The following is a 21186-nucleotide window of genomic DNA, read 5'->3' as shown; positions in this document are numbered from 1 at the left end:
TTTCTAATTTTAGTAATTTGAATTTTTTTCCTTAATCAGCCTAGCTAAGGTCAGTTTTGTTGATGTTTTCCAAAGAAACAGCTTTTGGTTTTGTTGATTTTCTCTATTGTTCTTCTATGTTCTCTTGCCCCTCCTATATTTTGAAGCAAATTCTACATAGTATATAATATCATCTGTAAATAATGTAGTGTTATCACTGAGTGAGATTTAAAATTTTTCATTTCAGATTTTAAATAGGATTTTAAAACACAAAAATAATACTGTTATTGTACCTTAAATATTAATCATCCTCCAATATCAAATCTATTTAGTATTCAAATTTCTTTGGTCATCTCATAATTATTTTTCCAGCTGGTTTCTTCAAGTTGGGATCCAAAAGAAAACATACTGCATTTGGTTGATATGTTTCTAAAGTTTCTTTAGATTTGTAAGTTGTTCTTCCTTTATTTTCTTTCTTTTTAGTTATTGAAGAAATCAGAATATTTTTCCTTTAGTTCCCTCATTTTGTTACTGATTTAATTAAAAAATCTCTTATATTTTCTATAAACTAGTAGTTGGATCTACAGAGTTAATCACATTCAAGTTCTTTTTGATTTTTTTTTTGAGTTCTTAGGCAGTACTATGTTCATCCTATTGCATCACATCAAGGGGTACATATGTGTATTTGTCTCTTTTTGCTACATTAAGATCAATTCGTGAGTTAGTTTTGTCATCCAAATCCATCCTTTATGAAGTTCCCTATCATTCTTTTACATAATGATTTTTAGCATTCATTAACAATCACCTAGATCCATTATTTTATTAGAAGCTGTGAAATGGTGATACTCATATTTTCAATTCCTTTTGAATTGCTGGGAAATCTATAGAGAAAACCTATTTAGTTATCCTCAGGTATATGATTCATATGGAATAGGCAGGATAAATGTTTGACTCAGGTATTGTTTCCCAAATATCTTCCAAAGGTAACCAACAAGGTTTTTGTTGTTGTTGTTAATAACATTGTCAACTTTTGAATTTAACATTTTATGTGTTTCAATCCATTGTGGCCATTTTCCAATGGAAAATTGTCTTGCTCTGGCTACAGGTCTCTTCAGATTGGCTCCTATGTCCTTACTACATAATCCTTGTAGTCTTTGGTGATTTTCTTGCTTTATAGGATAATAAGGTGTTTCAGGCTCATCTAATACATTTCCTGTTTTAGAGCTGAAAACAGTCATTTCTTCAAAATCCCCATTTTCCAGAGCTGCTTGTCAATAACTATATCACTTGAAGTCCATTTTAAATGCCTCCTTCTCTACAAACTTCCTTTGAGCCTTCAGATCGAAAATAACCTTGTCTTCAGAACTGTACAAGCACATTGTTCCTTTCACGCTCCTTTTCACTTTTTCTTTTTATTATTATTTGTGTACATGACTACAGGAGGTCCAAAGACTGTCTCTGTGTTTTATTTATTTTATTGAAGTATAGCTGATTTGCAATGTTTCAGGTGTACAGCAAAGAGATTCAGTTATACATGTAAATATTTTTTCTTTTTCAGATTCTTTTCCGTTATAAGTGATCACAAGATATTGAATACAGTTCCCTGTGCTATGCAAGAAGTCCTTGTTGTTTATCCATTTTACATATAGTAGTGTGTATCTGCTAATCCCACACTCTTAATTTATCCCTCCCCTCTTCCCTTTTGGTAACTATAAATTTGTTTTCTATGTCTGTGAGTCTACTTCTGCTTTGTAAATAAGTTCATTTGTATCACTTTTTCAATTTGTCTTTGACTTAACATTATGATCATCTCTAGGTCTATCCATATTGTTGCAAATGGCATTATTTCATTCTTTTTTATTACTGAGTAATATTCCATTGTAAATATACACCACATCTTCTTTATCCATTCATCTGTCATGGACATTTAGATTGCTTCCATGTCTCGGCTATTGTAAAGAGTACTGCTATGAACATTGGGGTGCATGTATCTTTTCAAATTAGAGTTTTCATCTTTTCTAGATATATGCCCAGGAGTGGGACTGCTGGATCATATGGTAGTTCTATTTTTAGTTTTTTAAGGAACCTCCATACTGTTCTCCATAATGGCTGCACAAATTTCCATTCCCATCAACAGTGTAGGAGGGTTCCCTGTTATGTTTGAAACACCAGTGACCTAGACATGGCCTGATACATTTGTCTAATATTCACTACACCAGTGAAACACTTCATAGTCTTGGCGCAGATGTTAGAATTACAGACTCCCAACCGGCCCTACAGGATGGCTCTTCATTTCCTTTTACCGGAGTGTCAATTTTCTGAGGGTAAGTCTGAGTCAGCTTTGCTCTCTGCTGTGTATTCAGGGCCAGCATAGGGTCCAGCTTACAGCAGGCTCTCAGTAATGTTTGCTAAAAGAATAAATCAACAAAGGAAGAAATGACTGAACAAATGAATCAAAGAACTCCCTTATTCTTCCACGGAAACGTCGGACCAGCAGGGAATTACAGAGCCTGCGGAAGCCAGCGGAAGCCAGCCCAGATTCGGACCACTCAGATGCAGGGGGATCGTCCTCGGCGGAGGGGGCGGGGCCTCCCGGGAATCCCGCCCGTGCGGAGGCGGGGTGTTTCTAGAGTCACGCCCACTCGGGGCGGGGCCTGCTTGCGCGGGAAGCGGCGAGCGCGGCGGCGGGAGCTGGCGGCACGGGTGACTGACCACCGCGTCCCTGCAGGTACGGCCTTCCCCGCGCTGACTCCCGCGTCCCCGCGGTTTCCCTTCCAGGCCGGGCGGCGTTTGAGGGTTCCGCTGAGGGCCAGCCGTGAGGACCCGGGATAGCTCCCAGGAAGCGCGCGTTCTCGCGGCTGGTCCCAGCCCGGGGCCCGGCTCCGGCTCCGGCTCCGGCCCCGGCCCCGGCCCCGGCCCCGGCCCCGTGCTGCCTCCTCCCCCACCAGGTTCGGTCTCGGCTTCCCGGGCCCAGAGCCCCTTCTCGAGCGGCGGAAAGGGGGCTCCCCTCTCGCCCGCGGTCTCGGACGGCTCCCCAGGTGGTCCTCTCGCCCGGGCGGCCTCCTCCTCCGGGCGGTCCTCTTACCCGGCAGCCCCCTCCTCCGGGCGGTCCCCTCCCCTAGGAAGGCTCCTCCCCCGGGGCTGCCGGGCTCCTAGCTGTCAGGCTCGCCCCCTAGCCTCCCCTAAGCCGCTGGGGTCGTGCAGCCTGATCCGGCCCCTTGATTTCCACTGCCTGAGTGAACCATTTTACTTTTCCGGACGTAGCAGGAGAATAAACGTAAAACTCAGCGAATCATTTTAGGTGGAACTTGCGAGGTGTTACGTCAGAGGTCAACATTACATCCTCTCCCAGTACAGCGTGCATTTTTAATGGTTAGCAGGGTTCCTCGCTCCTAATAAGCGTTTAGAACATCGTTCCTGCTGTAATACTCAACTCGTTACCAACGATTTTCAGCATTCCTCTGTCTTTGACAAAAGGATGGTTCCTGAGGAATTTTTTTTTCTCCCTTTCAAGACTCTAGAGGATGAAAGTCATCACTTGTGAAATCGCCTGGCACAACAAGGAGCCTGTGTACAGCCTGGACTTCCAGCACGGCCCTGCCGGGAGGATCCACAGACTGGCGTCCGCGGGGGTGGACACCGCTGTCAGGGTAAGCGGGGCGAAGACGGAAAGGCCCAGGCACGCACTACTGAAGCAGCATTCTCAATTCTTTTATTTATAACTAACGTCAACAAGCACACACTACTTAGTTATCTAGCCCAGAGGGATAAAGTCTCATGGGCTTTGAGTCAACAAAGAAAGCAAAAGAGAGCAGCTTTCTTCCTTGGGGCCTGGTCCCTAGACTGATGTAACTGGATGCTCATTATTTGAGAATCCTGAGCCAGGTTCCTGTTGGGGAACACTCTGCACTAGAAAGAGCGTGGACAGCAGGCAGTGGGGCTGTAGGTTTATGTTTCAGATAGGAGTTCCTCCATTTTTTTCATTTCAACAGAAAATCTAAGTTTTCTTTCTGAAAATAAGCATGGTATTGCTTTCGTATGCACGGTGTGGTGGGTGCTCACTTTATGTTTCTCTGAATGAAATGTTTTCATATCAACAGATCTGGAAGGTAGAAAAAGGACCCGATGGAAAGGCTATTGTTGAATTTTTGTCCAATCTTGCTCGCCATACGAAAGCTGTCAATGTTGTGCGTTTTTCTCCAAATGGGGACATTTTAGCATCAGGAGGAGATGGTGAGTATTTTACTTTGAAATTCTTTAGAAACCGAATACCTGTGTGTCTCATGTTAAATAGTGAGATTTGAGCTAGATATACTGTTTTATTGTAGAGGTCGCTTCTGAATCTGCCATTTAGATAGTTTAGTAAAATAGTGGTGAGGGGAGCCTGAAGGGGTGGAGGCCAGTGAGCTTAAACTGCAAAGACCTGTAAAATGAAAATGGCTTCTTTCCCACTTACTCCCTCCAGGCTGGTTGGAGACAACTGAGAAGGTGCTTAATGTTCTGTCAGGGTCCCAAAGCAACTGCTCTGGCCTTGTGGGACTGTTAGTTTAGTATCTGTAAGTGATCACAGTCCGTTCCATGTCTCTGTATAATTAATGAGTTAATAGGCTTAAGGAGTCTTGTCTAAATGACCCTCTAAATTATGTTTGTTTAGTGGAAGTAGATTGAGTCACATTTTCTACTTGTGCTTAAATGGCATCAAACTGTACAGAAAAAGTAAGTCTTTTTATCGTGCTTTAAAACTAGGATAGTCTAGAAGCCAGAATAAAAATAAAGCAGGAATCTCAGATGTTGTTTGCAGAAGGAGGAAAAGAGACCTTGTTAAATTCGGTGCCCTGAGGTCCAGTGTGTGTGCAGAGGGAAAGGCGGGGAGTGGGAACATCACCTGGGGAAGGCCAGCAGGCTGTCTTCTGTGGGGTGTACAGGGCAGCACAGGTCCTTTGCCCTTGAAGGCCCAGCAATCTGCTCTTAGTCAGCACGTAGAGAGTGTCCATCTGTCAGGGCCAACCTCATCTCAGCCAAGCTCCCAGGGTTCCAGTTAATTTAGAAGGAACACGTGTCCATAGAACCAGCTGATTCACTCTCCTTTGGGCATTCCTCAAAGGGAGGCCGAGTTGTGACCAGAAGGTTGTGTGAGGAGTGTGGAGTCAGAACGTGGGGAGTGGAGGACTCAGACACATGATGACATCAGACTAGGGTACCTGATGTGTCCATGATATGAGCAGCTAACACGTACACAGGCTTACTCATGCCAGGCATTGTGTTGTAAGTGCTTTATGCATATTAACTCATTTAATCCTCACAGTAGCCCTGTGAGGTAGGCATACCGTTATTCCCATTTTACAGGAGAGGAGACCGAGGCATCAGGATGATAAGTGACTTACTTGCTGTAGGTTACACATCTCAGAATGGTTTGCCAAGCCTTACGTCGGTGGCTCTGGTTTTTTTTTTTTTCCTGTTTAGCCACTTACAGGTTATGCTGTAGATCTGCAGTCAGTTGGTTTGCAGTGGGGCTTTGCTGGCCTGGGGACCCTTCTGTTTCAAGGCGACCTTGTGTAGCTCTAATCTGGTATGAGTTTGATTCTGGAGTTTTTGTTCAGAAGACAAACCTGCTTTTCCTGCCCAGATTCTTAGAAGTAAATCGTCATGACTGTAGCGTCTATCGAACAACATAGATACTGTTTAACACCCTAAAACTCCAGACGTGAAGGCACGTGCGGTAAAGCACGGCTTCTCTTTAATCGACTTGCTCCACAGACGCTGTCATTCTGTTGTGGAAGGTGAATGATAACAAGGAGCCGGAACAGATAGTTTTTCAGGACGAGGATGAGGCTCAGCTGAACAAGGAGAACTGGACTGTCGTGAAAACGCTGAGGTAACCCAGGGAGGGACGTGGGAGCGGAGTGTCATCACCGTCTGACTGCATTAAACTGCTGTGCACTTTGAGTTTCATATCTCGCTTTAAACTTTTCCTTATGCATGGCAGTAATACAAGATTAGTTTAAAAGATAAAAACACGATTAAAACGAATTTTCCTAGTTTGTGTTATAAAATTTTCGTAGTAAACTGGGATCGGTTTTAAAGATACAAATACCCTTGAAAGTCATAGGTTATAGTTACAGCTGAGATAGCTCCAGTAGAAATGTCTAAAATCCCGTTCTGATGTATGCTCGCTGAGTTTACCTTTAAATTTTTGACATTTTTTTCTCTCCTTGAGATAAGAATTGCTTTTTCTCCTCTTTTTCCTCTTTGGAGTCTAGGGGCCACTTAGAAGATGTGTATGATATTTGCTGGGCAACTGACGGCAATTTAATGGCTTCTGCCTCTGTGGATAACACGGCCATCATGTGGGATGTCAGTAAAGGTAGCTGATACATTTTTGCTATTATTGGGGGAAGGAATATTCTAAGTGTCTAAAAAGCCTAACTTTTAAAGGCTTCAGAAGAGTTTCTCTCATGATCTGAAATAAGTGTTTGGCTGGAGAAGTTAGGGATTAGCCCCTGTGTCCTGGAGCCACCTCATTTTTAAGGGCCCTGTCAGAACGTCTGAGGTTTGGCAGTGGCGTCAGGAGTTAGCAGAGCAAGGTAACTCCCACGTGCTGGGGATGCAGACCCAACGGGGACAGGGCTGGTCCCCGCCTTCATGAACTCAGGGTCTTGGGAAGATGATCAAGCCATCATAATCACAGTGGGGCACTGAGTGCTCGATGTTGGGGTCTGTCGGATCAGGCTTCCATTTTGGGACATTAGGGAAAGCCAAGGACACCTCGCTGCTTTGAAAGAACCTGCTCTCTAGTTGGAGGGACAGCAGACGTGTGAGAAGTCACAGTTGTGTGAAAATAGCAGTGAGATGCCAGAGGCCAGTGGTGCCTGGTACCTGCCCACTTTTCACCCCTGTGGTCCTTCACTCAAGCTTGATGTTTTCTCCCAGACCACTGCCTCGCCTCCTCTTTAGTGTGCAGGCTGCTGATTCTCCTGCCGCCCAAGTGCCCAGCTCAGGAGTCAGGAGGTGGCGTTGGCATCGCCTGGGGCTGCCTTGCTGCTCTGCCTAGTTTTTGTCTACACCATAGAAGCCCCTGTTCTTCTTAGGTTTGTGCCATCTGGCTGAACCGTCCTCTGTCTTGCCTCATCTCTGTCACAGTTTTTCTAATCGGTTCCCGATCTTTGGCAAAACGGAGGACCAGTGTCACTGTCTTCTTTTTCTCAAATCTGGCCACATATTAGATAATTACAGTGTCCATGGACAGTCCATCCAGCACCCTCTGAAGCCAGTGGTAATGGCCTTGAACATTGCCAGCAAGCTGGGCACTCTTGCAGGTGCTGGAAAATACGTGAACACAATGGCTACATTCTGTTGGGGCATCAGACGAGTGAACAGACGGGTATAATGCCAGGAAGTGACAGTGCTACGAAGGGTGGGAGAGTGATAGGGGGACTGGGCAAGGCTTCTCTGAGCACTTGGTGTTTGAACAGAGACTGAAATGAAGTCAAGGAGCAAGCCATGGGAGTTATTTCGGGGAGGAATGCTCCAGCCTGTGGGAACGGAAGGTGCAGAGTCCCTGCAGCAGGAGTCACTTGTGTCCAAGGAACAGGAAATCGACCGAGTGCAGGAGCAGGGGGACGGGAGGACCTGAGGCCGGAGGGGTGCGGAGGCCGGGCTGCAGCGGGTTATAGACCATGGGAAGGGTTTCTGGTTGTATCCTAAGTGTGACTGCTTGATGTTGAAGGGTTTTGAGCAGTAATGTGATTTTATTTATGTTTTAAAAAGATGTCTTGGGGTGGTACGTGGCAAACTGATCTAGGAGAACACAGAGGGGAGCAGGGGACCCTGTTGGTGTTATGGAAGTGATTCAGGAGAGAGGTGCCGACGGCTTGAGCTGGGGAGCTACTGATGGAAGGGGTGAGGAACGCCTCAGTTAGGGTATAATTTGAAGAAAGAGTTGGCAGGATTTGCCGATGCGCTGGCTGTAACTCCAAGCATTTTGACGACCATGTGAATATTGGTGGCATTTCCTGAGGTTAGGTACGCTGGAGGAAAGAACAGTTTTGGCCAGTAGAAATCAAGACCGCGTCCTAGACCTCTGTCGTGTTTTTAAATTGTATAACAGGCAAAATTATTTAAAGTCAGTACATTTTTACTGAAGGAATTTCACATGTTGTGACTGCCCATCACCTTAGTTCCTCCAGAGTTTTGAATCATAATCTTCAAGCTGGCCCTTTAAAAGGAACCCCTGCTTATTCCACCGTTGTCACGTCAGTTGGTCCACAGGGCTTTGGCTGGGCTTCTTTGAAGGCCTCTGTCATTCAGCTGCTCTGTCAGTGACATCTTAAGCCAGGTGTCCTGTTCTTTCACCAGGACCGTCTCCTCCAGGTCTCTCAGCATCCCTGCTTCCCACTCGTTCTCTTCCTGGAGCCCTCAGGTCCCCTGAGCCCTGTTTCCTAGTCTATTGGCCCCTCTGGCTCCAGTATTTTCTCTACCCAGCTTGCTCTCCAGGGTGACCACTTAGGAACATAGTCAGTTCCCTCGGGCCCTGTTCTTCCATCGGACCCACCAAGACAGACCCCAGCCCAGGATCGGCGTTACAGTACTGGTGGTTTCCGAGTCCCGAGCCGAGCAGCACCCTGCAGACTGGGCCGCTACAAATGCATCCTCACCAGCCTCAGGTGGGGTCCCGGTGTCCTCACTCCCTGTCACTTGTGAGGTCAGGTCCCCCTCCTGTTCTCTCAAGTAGCTCCCCCCAGACCTCCACGGGTCTTCACCCCCAGCTACCAGTCTCAGCAGACTCCCTGAAAAGGGCTTCAAGATGGGGAGCAGGGAGGAAAGTTAGCCTGAAATTTGTGCGGTACGTTTTACCTATGAAGGTCACTGGCAGGTCACTGGCAACTTTCAGGCTGGGAGATGTGGCCCGCGGTGGGGAGCGGAAGCCCACTGCGGAGGGCTGAGCGAGTGGAAGGTGAGATGGTTGGGGGAGTGAGTGGGGGGTGTAGCCCGCTCCCCAGAGAAGGCGGCTGTGGTTTTTGTTTTTTTAAGAATGGCCAAGGCTTCCTAACTCCCTCCTCTTTTTATCCAGGTAATCTTTGCGTGCTGCTGGTTTGACCTTCTAAATATTTTCCCCAAAGTAAACATTTTCCCTTTTCCATCCCTACTTGCATTGTTCAGGCTCTCATCTCTCACTTGGTCTCCCATCACCTCCCAACTAGTAACACTTTCTGTGCTCTTCTTAAAACATCAGCTTCATCTTTATAATGCAGGTCACTTCCCAGCTCAGCGTTCCTCTGAGCCACGCTTGAGCACCCAGAGCCCCTTCCTCGCACACACACTTCTCTTACCCACTGGCGGTCTCGGTTATGTGTCAGTGCTCCAGGTGCCTCAGCTGACGTTCACCCCGTGGACTTGCTCAGAATACCCTCTTCTCCCCTTCACTGGCCCCCTGCGTCCTGTCTGACCTGGAGAACTGCACTCAGAGCTCGCTTCTTCTTGACCCTCACCCCCCGCTTTGTCAGCGCCCCTCATCCTCCATGGCGCATTGCAGTGCGCATGCCTGGCGGTGGCTCTGTGCCCCTAGAAGCCGTGAGCTCCCTGGGAGGAGGGGCTGTGTGAAGTCATCCGAGGTCCCCAGGGCCTGATGGGGAGCTTGGTGCAGAGTCTTCAGCCTGCTGAATGATGGAATGGCATAAAGAAATAATCCTTAAGTTATAGTTTATACCATTTGTACTTGAGTAGGCTTTGGTAATGCTGTTGTGTGCTTTATTTGTAGGACAAAAGATCTCAATTTTTAATGAACATAAAAGTTACGTACAAGGAGTAACCTGGGATCCTTTGGGCCAGTATGTTGCTACCCTGAGCTGTGACAGGTAAGTTCATATTGGGCAAATTGTCTTCATCTCTGTTTGCCTGAAATTTTCTTCAGAGATATTTTTATTACAGCTTCACCAATGTGAACCATGGTTTAGCTCTGATTTTTTTTTTGTTCTTGCTTTCATATGAAGCATTTTGTTTTACTGTTTTTCTTACAACATAATAAGAAATTGGAAACTAATTAGGACAAGAGCATTACACAAAGTTAGTATGTAATAAATCTTTATTGAATAGGTGAGTGAATGCGGAAAGAGCTTTGAATTAAATTTGAATTTCCCGGCAACTTTTAAAGAAAAAGTCGTTTAAAAATAGGGCTTACTTAAGCAAGAAGTACCCAGTGGTAAGGTTGGATATTTATTTCATTGTTACATTAGAGTTTACTACTGCAGTGATTTTAAAAACTCCATTTAAATTAATATGAAAATAAGATATCTTTGTCTTTTCTGAAAGGAGATCTTTTTGCTGTATTTACTTGTCTAATTAAACACAATAATTTAACTGTGTTCTAGGAACGAAGAATTTTTTTTTTTTAAATGAGATGTACGGACATGTCACTCATCAGTCCTAATGGTCCTTTTGAACATTTATCCAACTATGTTTAACTGTAACAAACTGAATTTCAGATGGCCCTGGAATGAAAGCACTAAGGAAGAGTTAGACTTCATTTTTCATAGACTCTCCTGTAACATTCTAAATGTCATTTATTTTCCAATATGTGTGTTTTATTCAGGCAATAGGAGTGAAACAGTCTGATTAGCTCAGGGGATAATATGAATTACCAACAACCAATTTACCTGCTGGTATTTTCCTTACTCTTGCAAATCCCTGAGGGCGAGACTGTTCCACACAAAATTAACTTCATGGCAGTCATAAAGATAGTTGTGGGGCCATGTGTCTAAGACTTGAAAAGTAACGCCAGGCCTAAAGTTCATGTCACTTGACAAGTTGAAATATTCAATAAAAAATGAAAATGTGACATATTTCCCCACTTCATTAGTGATACCCTTTTGGTTGTTAATATTTGCCTCTGTCATTCAGTTAAGTGTGGAAATCATTCGTAAATGGGTTTGCAGGCCGAAAACCATTGAAGCAATCTTCAGTTTTGGCATTAGATTCTTTCTGTGTGAAACAGGATTCATTTACTAGAAGAGATAAATCAGACTTTTCTTCTTTGTTTAGGATCCTGAGGGTATACAGCACACAGAAGAAACGTGTGGCTTTTAATGTCTCAAAGATGCTGTCTGGAGTAGGTGCCGAAGGAGAGGTATACGATGTTTTGACATTCCGTTGTAGCAGTGCTTTCGCTGGGACTCAGGAAGTTGTGAGCTCTTCCATATCTTGTAGCTAAACTCCTGGTCTCAAGGACCCAAATGCCTGAACTACAGCATGACATCCTCTCCGACTGCCACGTCTCAGTGCGGAGGGCTGAGCTGGGTCTAGGAGAGGGTTGGTGGTGGAGGACAGTGGTTTCCAGCTCTGCCTGCTCTGTGGAATCACCCAGGAAGCATTTGAAAATATGGGTGCCTGGGTGCCACCCCCAGAGATGCAATTCATTTGACTTGAGGTTGGCAGGGCCTCTGGGGTTCTGTGGTGCAGCAAGGGTCGAGAACTGCTGGCTAGAAGTATCCTGGCACGAGGCAACAGGAAGGCGGGTGGGTGAGCATCAGGTGGTCCGGCCACAGGCAGTACCCCTTCTTGGCAGGTAGATGGGGACCTCTGACAGCAGAGCCCCAGCCCTTGGCTGGGGACTCAGGAGTAGGAAGGATTTTTATCTTTGAGAGAACTGGCAAATGAAGCTGGCACCCTCGTCCTAGAGGAATTGGGACGACAGAGGCAGGCACTTGGGTGAAAGGGAGCAAGCTGGGTGCTGGAACAAAGAAGGGACAGGGTGCAAATCCAGTCCCAGGGCAGTGGGGTGAGGCAGTGTGGTCTGTGAGCTGGCTGACGCCGAGGGGTCCCATGTGTGGTTAGGAGAGTAAAGCCTGGTTCCTCGGGGTTGAGAGTTAAATGCGTAACGTTTATAAAGTGTCAATACATGGTAGCAAAAACTACTCCACACAGGTGTTCAAGAAATGTTGTTGAGGGGGAAGGGCACAGCTCAGTGGTAAAGCGCGTGCTTAGCATACATGAGGTCCTGGGTTCCATCCCCAGTACCTCCATCAAAAACAAATAAATAAAAACCCAATTACCTATATACCCTCCACAAAATGTTTGAAAAGGTGATAGGATTTACTAGTTTAGTAATCAGCTGTTTTCTTTTTAAAAGGGGTTTGTTCCTATGGAAATTCTAAATATATACACACAGATAACCAGCAAAGGGCTCCTAGTCCTTTTCCTGCCTTTTCCCAGTCTCAGTCCCAGTCCCAGTCCCCAGATGAAGCACTGCTGACAGACTGGTGTGTGTTGGTACGGAGGTTTGTTTGTTTAATAATCGCAGAACCGCACAGGCACACACACACATAGAGCTTTCCTTATCAAAAATGGGTGATCAGTTCATGAGTGATCACTTTTGCAGTCTTGCGTGATTATTTGATTGGTAATAAATTTCAGTTTCACTTATTATGTTAGTAATAAATGATAACATGTAAAGAAAAAAAAAATAGGAATTGGTGAGCCTTTACTGTGAATGCAGAGACCTGGAATAATGTTTCAACTTCGTGCCCTTCAGGCGAGAAGTTACCGGATGTTCCATGACGACAGCATGAAGTCGTTCTTCCGCAGACTCAGCTTCACTCCGGATGGGTCTTTGCTGCTCACGCCAGGTGTGTGGACAAAGCTTCTGATCTGAGGGTATGGTGGCAGCGGTGCCAATGTCTGTGCGCCTGGTTCTGCGATGCCCCCGTGGAAGGCTGTCTGGTAACCGCTAAGTGCACATGCCCTTCAGCCAGTCCACCCCTCACCTGAGATTCACTTCCTGAAGAAATTAAAACCTAGTACGAGAGTATATGTCCAAGGATGTTTATTGCAAGCATGTTCGTAGTTGTAAAAAAAAAAAAACAAAAACAAAACAATCCTCAGTAACAAAGGATGGGTGAATCAGTTGTGGTATTTTCATGCTGGTGAGCATCAGGCAGCTACTAAAGAAAACACATTAGTGCCATACAAGTTAACTTTCACGAGTAGTTGACCGAGAAAAGCAAAATGAGCAGAAATAGAAATAATACCCCATTGTATAAAACAGACTTAATAAACCCCATCGTGTGATTATATATGCGATTGAGTTATAACTGCTTATAACAATTATGTGAGCGCGGAGGAAATAAAAATGACCTAGTGGTTTGTCGAAATGGATGGCTTGGGGGTGTAAGGATGGGGTAAGGTGGGGAGGGGGTAGAAAGACCACTGGCGCTGTCTGCTGCCTGCGTAGCGGGTGTGAACTGGTTACGCGGAGATGATATATGTGTGTATGTATCAGGAAATGTTAACATAAGACAGGGAGATGTTCCCAAGAGCAACTGAGTGTGATGGTCATTCTCTGACAGGGTCTGACCCAGTTCTGAGTACAGCCTGGGGTGAGTGTGGAAGAGCTCTCAGTACAGGCTGCTCCCCAGGGTGAAAGCAGCTTCTGCTGGGGCTGGAAATGTCAGTAGAGGGCTGGTCTCCTGGCAGCCTCCAAACTCTAGCAGACAGATGGGAAAAGGCCAGAATCACAGGCTTTGGGTGGCAACTGATGTCAGCATCCAGGGGACAGAGAGCTGGGGGTCTAACCACAGCGCCTCACCAGCAGAAATTGGCTGGATTCTCAGGTCAGGGTCCTCTGCGGCTGGGGCTCTGCTTCCTGCCCACGCCTGGAAGTGGCTCTGGGGCAGCCGAGCCCCTCGGGGAGGTGACATCAGGGGAGAAGACAGGTGGGTAGAACTCCGTAAGGGCTGAACCCACACAAGTGACGGTGCTGGTATTTGCTCTCAGTCACAAAAAGATTGTCCAGGAGATAATCTTTCAGGGAAAATGTTTTACCAACCAGAACCGGATGCTCTTGGGTCTTTGCTGGTGAGCATTTAATAATGCCTGGCCTTGCCTTCCTCTCCCCGCTTCTCCAGCTGGATGTGTGGAGTCCGGTGAAAATGTAACCAATACAACATATGTTTTCTCCAGGAAAAATCTGAAAAGGTATGCAACTGAAGAAATGTTTGCAACGTTTACCCTTTGTTTTTGTTTTGCTTTTGTTGAGTGATGGTGCCTTTTTCTAAAACCACGGTTCATCTTCTAGACCCGTTGCCCATCTTCCATGTCCTGGGAAGGCGACGCTGGCTGTCCGCTGCTGCCCAGTCTACTTCGAGCTGAGGCCGGTGGTGGAAGCAGGTGCGTCAGAGCCGTGGGGTGTGTCATGTTCTCTGAGGCAGGTCACTGGGGGATGGGGGTTGGGGAGAAGTGATCAGGTGGGTTGGTTCAGTTCAGTCTTAAGAGCAAAGACTGATGTTATCAAACTACATGTCAGTTTTTTGCCTTGTCTAGACTATACTTTCTTTGCTTAAAGCTACTTTAAAGGAAAAGTACTAGTTTTGTTTCTCAACGGAAGCAGATTGAATGTCGCTCATTATCAGTTTCCTATGCAGTAAAATTATGAGCTGGATTTTTGTTTAACTTTTTTCCCTCCACTGGCTGCTTTTAAGATTTTTCTCTTTGTCGTTGGCTTTGAACAACATATCTGATATGTTGTGCCTTGCTGCAGTTTTCTTCATGTTTATTGTGCTTGAGGCTCATTGATCTTCTTAGATCTATGAGTTCATAGTTTTCATCAAATTTGGGGATTTTCAGCAATTATTTCTTCAAATATTTTCTCTGTCATCCCGTCTCCTCTTCTTCAGGGACTCCAGCTACACATCTGTGAGGCTGTTTGAAGCTGCCCATGGCTTACTGCTACTCTGTTTGCTTGTTTTCTTCCTCTCAGGGCTTTATTTTGGATAGTTTCCATCGCTATATTGTGAGTTCACAGATCTTTTCTTCTTGGTAACCTGCCCTGGGTGCCGTCCAGGTACTTTCTCTCTGTGACAGTGCAGTTTTCATCTCTGGAGTTCAGCTTGGGTCTTTCTTACATATCTCTGCTTAACCCCTTCCGTCTTTCCTCTTGCTTCTTGAACACATGGGATACAGTTTTTGTATTAACTCTTTTAATGTCTTCATGTACAAAGGGTCAGTTCTTACTGATTTTTTTTCCTCCTCATTGTGGGTCACATTTTTCTGCTTCTTAGCATGACTGGTTAATTTTTTGCTAGATGCCAGCCAGATACTGGATTTTACCTTAGTGGATGCTGGATATGTTTTCATTCTTATATTCTTGAGCTTTATTCTGGGATGCAGTGAAGTTACTTAGAAACATTTTGCGTCTTAGGGGTCTTGCTATTAAGCTCTGTCGGGTGGGATCACAGGGGCATTAGGTCTAGGGCTAATCTCCCTGCTACCAAGGCCAAGCCCTGTGAGTGCTCTAATCGATGCCTGTGAACAAGGAGATTTTCCACTCTGGCTGATTTCTGGCCTTGTGTGAGCTTCGGGGATGGCTCTTCCTTTCCCGTGGTTCTCACTTCGACCCTGGTCAATTCTTCCCACGCGTGCACTGGTTAGCACTCAGTGGACGGCTCCAGAGGGCGCCAGCTCTCTGTCTCTGCTGCTCCACCCTGGGGGTTTCCAGCCTCCTGGCATCCCAGCTCAGGGCATCTGCTGGGCGCCACCTGGCTTCCCTCCACCTTTGCTGGGACTGGAAACTCCAAGCATAAGCAGAGGAAAGCATAGGGCTCACCTCTCTTGCTTCCCATCTCTGAGGGATTGCTGTCCTCCATGACCTGATGGACAGTGTCTTAAAAAACCTTGTTTCATATATTTTGTCTGGTGTTTTAATTGATTCAGGTGAAGGGTTAGTCAGGTCCCTGGCCGGATGCCGAAGCTGTTTCTAAGTTTCTCATCCTTTATGTGAATGACTGTAATCAACTTGACAGCATTAAAACATCACTTGATAAAATGTTTCTATGTGACTGATGTTTTCCTTATCAGGCAATGACCCCTCAGGGTGACCTGCTTCATTCACACATCTTTTCTCTCCTCTTCTTTTTGGACCTCAGGTGCCCATTGACTGTTGGATCATAACACAGTGTCCTCACTGGTTCATGCTTGGTTCTCCTCGATTCATATATTCCTATACAAAATCATTAAAAGAACTGAATTCTTTTGTAAAGCACATAGCAAACTAGTCTTTAGTAAAATTATGTCATTTATGTCCCCAGGGAAAAGGCTGGGGTGGGGGTAGAATTTGTTTTCTTTGGGAACGTGGCTTTTGCTTTACTTCCTCTGTCCCTGTTTTGCCTGTCACAAGAGCCAGGTGTGGAGCTGGTGAGCCTGCCTTACCGCGTGGTGTTTGCCGTGGCTTCCGAAGACTCTGTGCTTTTGTACGACACCCAGCAGCTGTTCCCATTTGGTTACGTGTCTAACATACATTACCACACCCTGAGTGATATTTCCTGGTGAGTGGCTGGTGGAGGGAAGGTGGATGGCGGGGTGCAGTGTACGTTGTCCTGGAGTAGCCCCTCAGGGCAGGGAGCATGTCATCCTGCAGTTGGCTCTTTTAGCCCTTATTTTACTTTTTTTTTTTTTAAAGAATCAACATTAAAAGGAAAGCCATTCCTAACTGCTGTAACACTGCTTCCTGTTGTGGGTGTTGGTGCCATTCAGACTGCCCCAGGGGGTTTATCTGCTTCTTATCAACCAAGGAAAAGTCCCCAGTGCAACCTGGTTATTTGGGGACTCGCCAGGCCCTCCGAGAGGAGGCCCAGGCCTGCGGGCCCTGCTGCACAGACGAGGAAAGGGGCCACTCTGCCCTCGCCTTTCTGCCTGGGGTCCTCAGCTCCCCTGGGCTCCCTGATGCAGCCTCCCACTGCCTGCTCAGGCCCAGCCTGGGCCTGGCCACCCACCGTCTATTCCTTGCCTTTATAACTCTTTATCTTCTTCTAATTTTCTTTTTATCTTGGATGGGGAGGGAAAAGCCATCCCAACTTTATTCTGGTGAATTCAGTGACAACGAAGAGAGGTTGGGTCCCTGAGAAACTCGAGGTGGGTTGGGAGGGGAAGGGTGTGAGGAGGGAGCTCACACAAACCCTTTTTCCATCATGTTTTTCCCCTTGACTCTGCCTTCAAACAGAGCTCATGATTTTGCTTGAACTTCTATTTCCTAACTAGTAACGAGAGAGCTGAGAGTGACCCGTGGACTTTGGTAACGTTTTTAACTCTTTCTTCTGTTTTGGGAACAAAGGTCCAGTGATGGGGCCTTCCTGGCCATTTCTTCCACGGATGGTTATTGTTCATTTGTGACGTTTGAGAAGGATGAGCTCGGAATACCCTTGAAGGAGAAACCGGTTTTGAGTGTGAGAACTCCTGATACAGCGAAGAAAACTAAGAGTCAGACACACCCTGGGTCTTCGCCAGGACCCAGACTGGTAGAGGGAACCCCCACCAGCAGAGCCCAAGACCCCAGCAGTCCCTGTGCAACGCCCCCTCAGACGAAACCGCCTCCGGCCCCCACGGCAGCCAAGGACACCCCTGCGACGACTCCTAGTACCAGAGGCTTCCTGGCGGGGCCTTCAGAGGAGAAGACCCTGCAGCCCAGTGGACAGAATGTGAAGGCCCACCCGTCCCGGAGGATCACTCTGAACACCCTGCAGGCCTGGAGCAAGTCAACACCCCGGTGAGAACTTGGACAGAAAGAGAAGCTGTCCTTGCGGTCACAAAACAGACCACAGACTGAGAGCCCCCGCCCTTCAATAGGTGACGTTCCACACTCTGCCAGAGAGGCGTTTCCCAGCTTTGAATCTGAGAGCGCCCCCTCCCTGCTTACAGACCTCAGTTGTCTGCTTCCTCCCTGGCGGCTGAGTCCAGGCGCCTGCGCGCGGCCTGCAGGCGGGTCTGCGGCAGCCCGCCGTCCAGCACGGTCACCCCGCTATCTTCCTCCCTGTGCCTTCCTCTCCAGCCTGACCCAAAAGCCAGGTTGCCAGAGCACGCTCGGCCCTTGGAGGCCTCTGTGCCTTTCCCTTCCAGGGACATCCTGGACACCTGCTCCCCTGGTGACACTCCTGAAAGGCCCATTTGGATGTCCCTTCAGCCCTTTTCTCTAGCACAACACATCACAGTCAACGGCAGATGTCTGATTTGTGCTTCTGTTTCCCGTTAGATTATAAGCCCCATGAGACAAGAGTATGTCTCCATTCTTTACCTGTGTTGTCTTGTCCAGAGCAGTGAGGGGCACTTTCCAGTGGGCAGGAAAGCAAAGGAACCCTTCCTCGAGGTGGTTTCAGCCACGTCCAGCAGACGGGCTCACGGTAAACAGTGGTCTGGTCTGAGCAGTCTCCAGGAGATGCTGCCTGTGTGTTCTTCCCCGCTCACGTCCATCTGGCCGGTAAACATGCCCGAGTTCGCGGCTGGTGCTGCAGACAGAGCTGCTCACCACGGTGCCCATCATCAAGCAGCAGTGAGCCTCCAGGTGTCCTTCCCTGGAAATCACCGACTCGGGATACGGCCTTCTCTGCCCGCCTCCCGCCACCTAGCCTGGGGAGGGGATGCGGCGGGAAGGGTGCGCGTGACAGACAGGAAGCGCTGTGTCTCTCCCGCCCTGTCAAAATCATGCAATTTCCTTGGCGGGCCCGTAGTACGGGTTAGGTCTAGTGTTTGGCTCTTTTTGAATCTTTCTTCAGACTAGCAATGTTTTTAAAAAAATTCTTTTTGTTTTTAGGTAGGGGAAGTAAATGGGAAGGTGTTCTTTGAAATATTTTTAGTATTAAAGTTTTTCCCCCTCTTAATTTCTTGTGATCTTCTTACAGTTATAATGTAAAAAAAATAGTGGTTAAAAGTAAAGACTGGGACTTCAAAAAGAAACGTGTATGTTTTGGAGCTTTCCATGGTAGAAGCCATATCTGATAAGCTTATATATGAAGCCTTCAGCACAGTGTTCAGCGTATCATTGGTATGAACAAAACACAGGTTTTGAAACTTTTAGGTGACTGGTTAAGGTTTAAATTGACTACTATATATGTGATAGTTTAACTCAGTCCATGGTCCTTAGTTACTAAGTAAGTGGACAGATAAACACATTCAATGCCGTGTGTGGTATGATCAGCTGAAATTTTTAAAAATGTCACCTTTGGGTAGTTTTGAAATTTGATGTCATACACAATTCCTTTGATACTAATGACCTTTTACTTCTTTTTTTAATCAAGGAGAATAAACTTAAAACCCTTAAAGACAGGTACTCCACCAAATTCTATACCAACCACTATAATTTCCAGCCCTTCCACAGAAGAAAGTCAGTCAGGTAAGTGATATTGTTACTAGTTTAATATAATTAAAGATGGATTATCTTTCCTTTTGGAAATTAACGCCACCTAACTTTAAGTCAGTTCTGAAGCAGCAAGGATGCATCTTTAAACTCACTGGCTGTCTCTGTATTCTCAGCAGGGAGACTCCTCCTCCCGCAGAAGCGCTCACTGTGAGGCAGATGGGGGGTTCAGGAGGTGGTGTAGCCCCGGTTCTCAGCCTTGGCATCGCTGGTGCCGTGGGTGGGTCGTTCCTTGTTGTGGTGCCGTCCTGTGAACATAGGATGCTGGTACCCATTCCCTACCCCAACTCATGACATTCTAAAATGTCACCAGACGCTGCCCACTGTCTCCCGGGAGGCACGGTTGCCCCTGGTTGAGAACCACTGGTATAGATCCTTCCCCTTAGAGCCATGAAGGACCTGGCCAGGCAGTTCAGTTCCTTGTCTGGGCATGGAATTTATTTTATAAACGTCAGCTCTTAAAGAAATCTTCACTCACTTGCCAATTTTGTGTATGTTCATGTTTCAGAGACGCTTGGAGACCCTCAGGGCAGTCCCCCAGAACTGAAACGGCCCAGACTCAGTGAGCACAAAGAAGGTACCCAAGGTCTGGACCCTTGATGAGACTGGTCTTATGCCCAAAGGCTGCCAGATCTGGGGACCCCCGTGTGCCCAGGGAGGGGTGAGGCCGAAGACACCTGAGACCAGTGGCATCAGACGGAGCCTGACAGACCCTTGTAAAGTGATTTCTGTAACAGAAGATACACGTGGACTGATTTCTCTAGAAATATGCTTGCTCTTGTATTCAAAATACATTTTTACCTCAGAGATGTGAACATTTTAATAGACTAAACGCTGTTTTTGACAAGTTTGTGGGACTGGAGCATCACCTAGTGTGAAAATCAGTAACTCCCCTTTGGAATGCTTGTATCAAAGTCCAGACACTTTACGGGTGGACTCCTACAGCCGGAATTAGAGGAGAAAGTAATTTAAGAAGACTTATTCTGTTGAATTTTAGAGTGTTTGATTATTAGATCAATTTAGCTTCCAAATAGTTGATTCCCTTTTACAAGTTTGTTGTATTCGCTTTCTGATTTTAAAGGTATAATGCTTATCCTAGAAAGTTAGTGAACTAGAGAGAAGTAGAAAAAACAGGATGGAGGTGGGAAATCACCCATCATCTCCCCACCAGAAGGACCACTTGTGACTGTTTTGGCATATTTCCTTCTTAAAATTTTTATTTTTTTTTTTGTTATTTTTTGGTGTGGCTGGGGGAAGAGTTGGGATTTTACTTCAGATACAGTTTGGTCTCCAAACAGGTTAATTTTTCAGGTTGATTTTTCAAAGCCAAAGAAGTACCCTTACTTAGCAGTTGATGCCTCTGCTCTCTCTGGTCCTTGGGACGATGGCACATTCCTTTCTGTCTTGGGAGTGGATGGAGCTTGTGGGCCGAGACGCGTGAGGTGCTGTCCCTGCAGCAGGAGGCACACGTTGGGAGTCGTCTCTCTGGGCGGGAGACGCTGGGTGATGGGCCAGGAGGGGGCGCCGGGCGGGACCCTGGAAGCCCCTGCGGCTGCCTCACAGGGCAGAGAGGTTGACAGCTGAGCGCTGGGTGCCGTCTCGCTGGCACAATGAACACGGTGAGTCACGCAGGTGAGGCCACACCCAGGGCCCCTCTCCGTCTGAACAAGATCAGAGAGTGAGTTCAGAACCGGCAGATCCAGGCTCTGACTCGAAGCCACTGAGGAGGGAAGAACGTGTTCGCAAGTCAGCAGCAAGGAAAGGAGCTGGAGAAAAGCATCACTTTGTTGCTTAATCCACAATCTACTTAACCAGAAAAAGTTTGCCTACCTTTACGTGGGAAAGTGGCAAACTGGGGACAACCTGACAACGTAGAGAGCTGGCCGGTGAGTGGATGCATGGTTGTAATAACGCAGGTGTGGGTCACCATCAACGTGAAGACAGTTAAAAATGTCCAGCAGCAGCTGTTGGACCAGTCGTTCTCAACCTTGAAGTCACGAAGAGCTGCCAAAAAGACCGACGCCTCCCGAGGG

At 46.7% G+C, this 21186-nt stretch overlaps 1 protein-coding gene across 1 annotated transcript; it reads left to right on the top strand.

The window, feature by feature from the left end:
- Positions 1-2517: 2517 nt before the first annotated feature.
- Positions 2518-20503, top strand: CHAF1B (chromatin assembly factor 1 subunit B). The gene is made up of 14 exons (XM_032468755.1): positions 2518-2707; positions 3494-3629; positions 4080-4212; positions 5737-5854; positions 6240-6343; positions 9737-9833; positions 11017-11101; positions 12506-12599; positions 13878-13947; positions 14048-14139; positions 16145-16292; positions 17078-17509; positions 19035-19129; positions 19662-20503. The coding sequence occupies exons 2-14, from the start codon at positions 3504-3506 to the stop codon at positions 19751-19753; spliced, it is 1686 nt and encodes a 561-aa protein (XP_032324646.1). The 5' UTR covers positions 2518-2707; positions 3494-3503; the 3' UTR covers positions 19754-20503.
- The last annotated feature ends 683 nt before the right edge of the window (positions 20504-21186 follow it).

This window comes from Camelus ferus, chromosome 1, assembly GCF_009834535.1.
Source record: "Camelus ferus isolate YT-003-E chromosome 1, BCGSAC_Cfer_1.0, whole genome shotgun sequence".
Taxonomy (NCBI): domain Eukaryota; kingdom Metazoa; phylum Chordata; class Mammalia; order Artiodactyla; family Camelidae; genus Camelus; species Camelus ferus.
The sequence above is the reverse complement of the archived record's forward strand: the minus strand, read 5'-3'. Positions and strand labels throughout refer to the sequence as shown.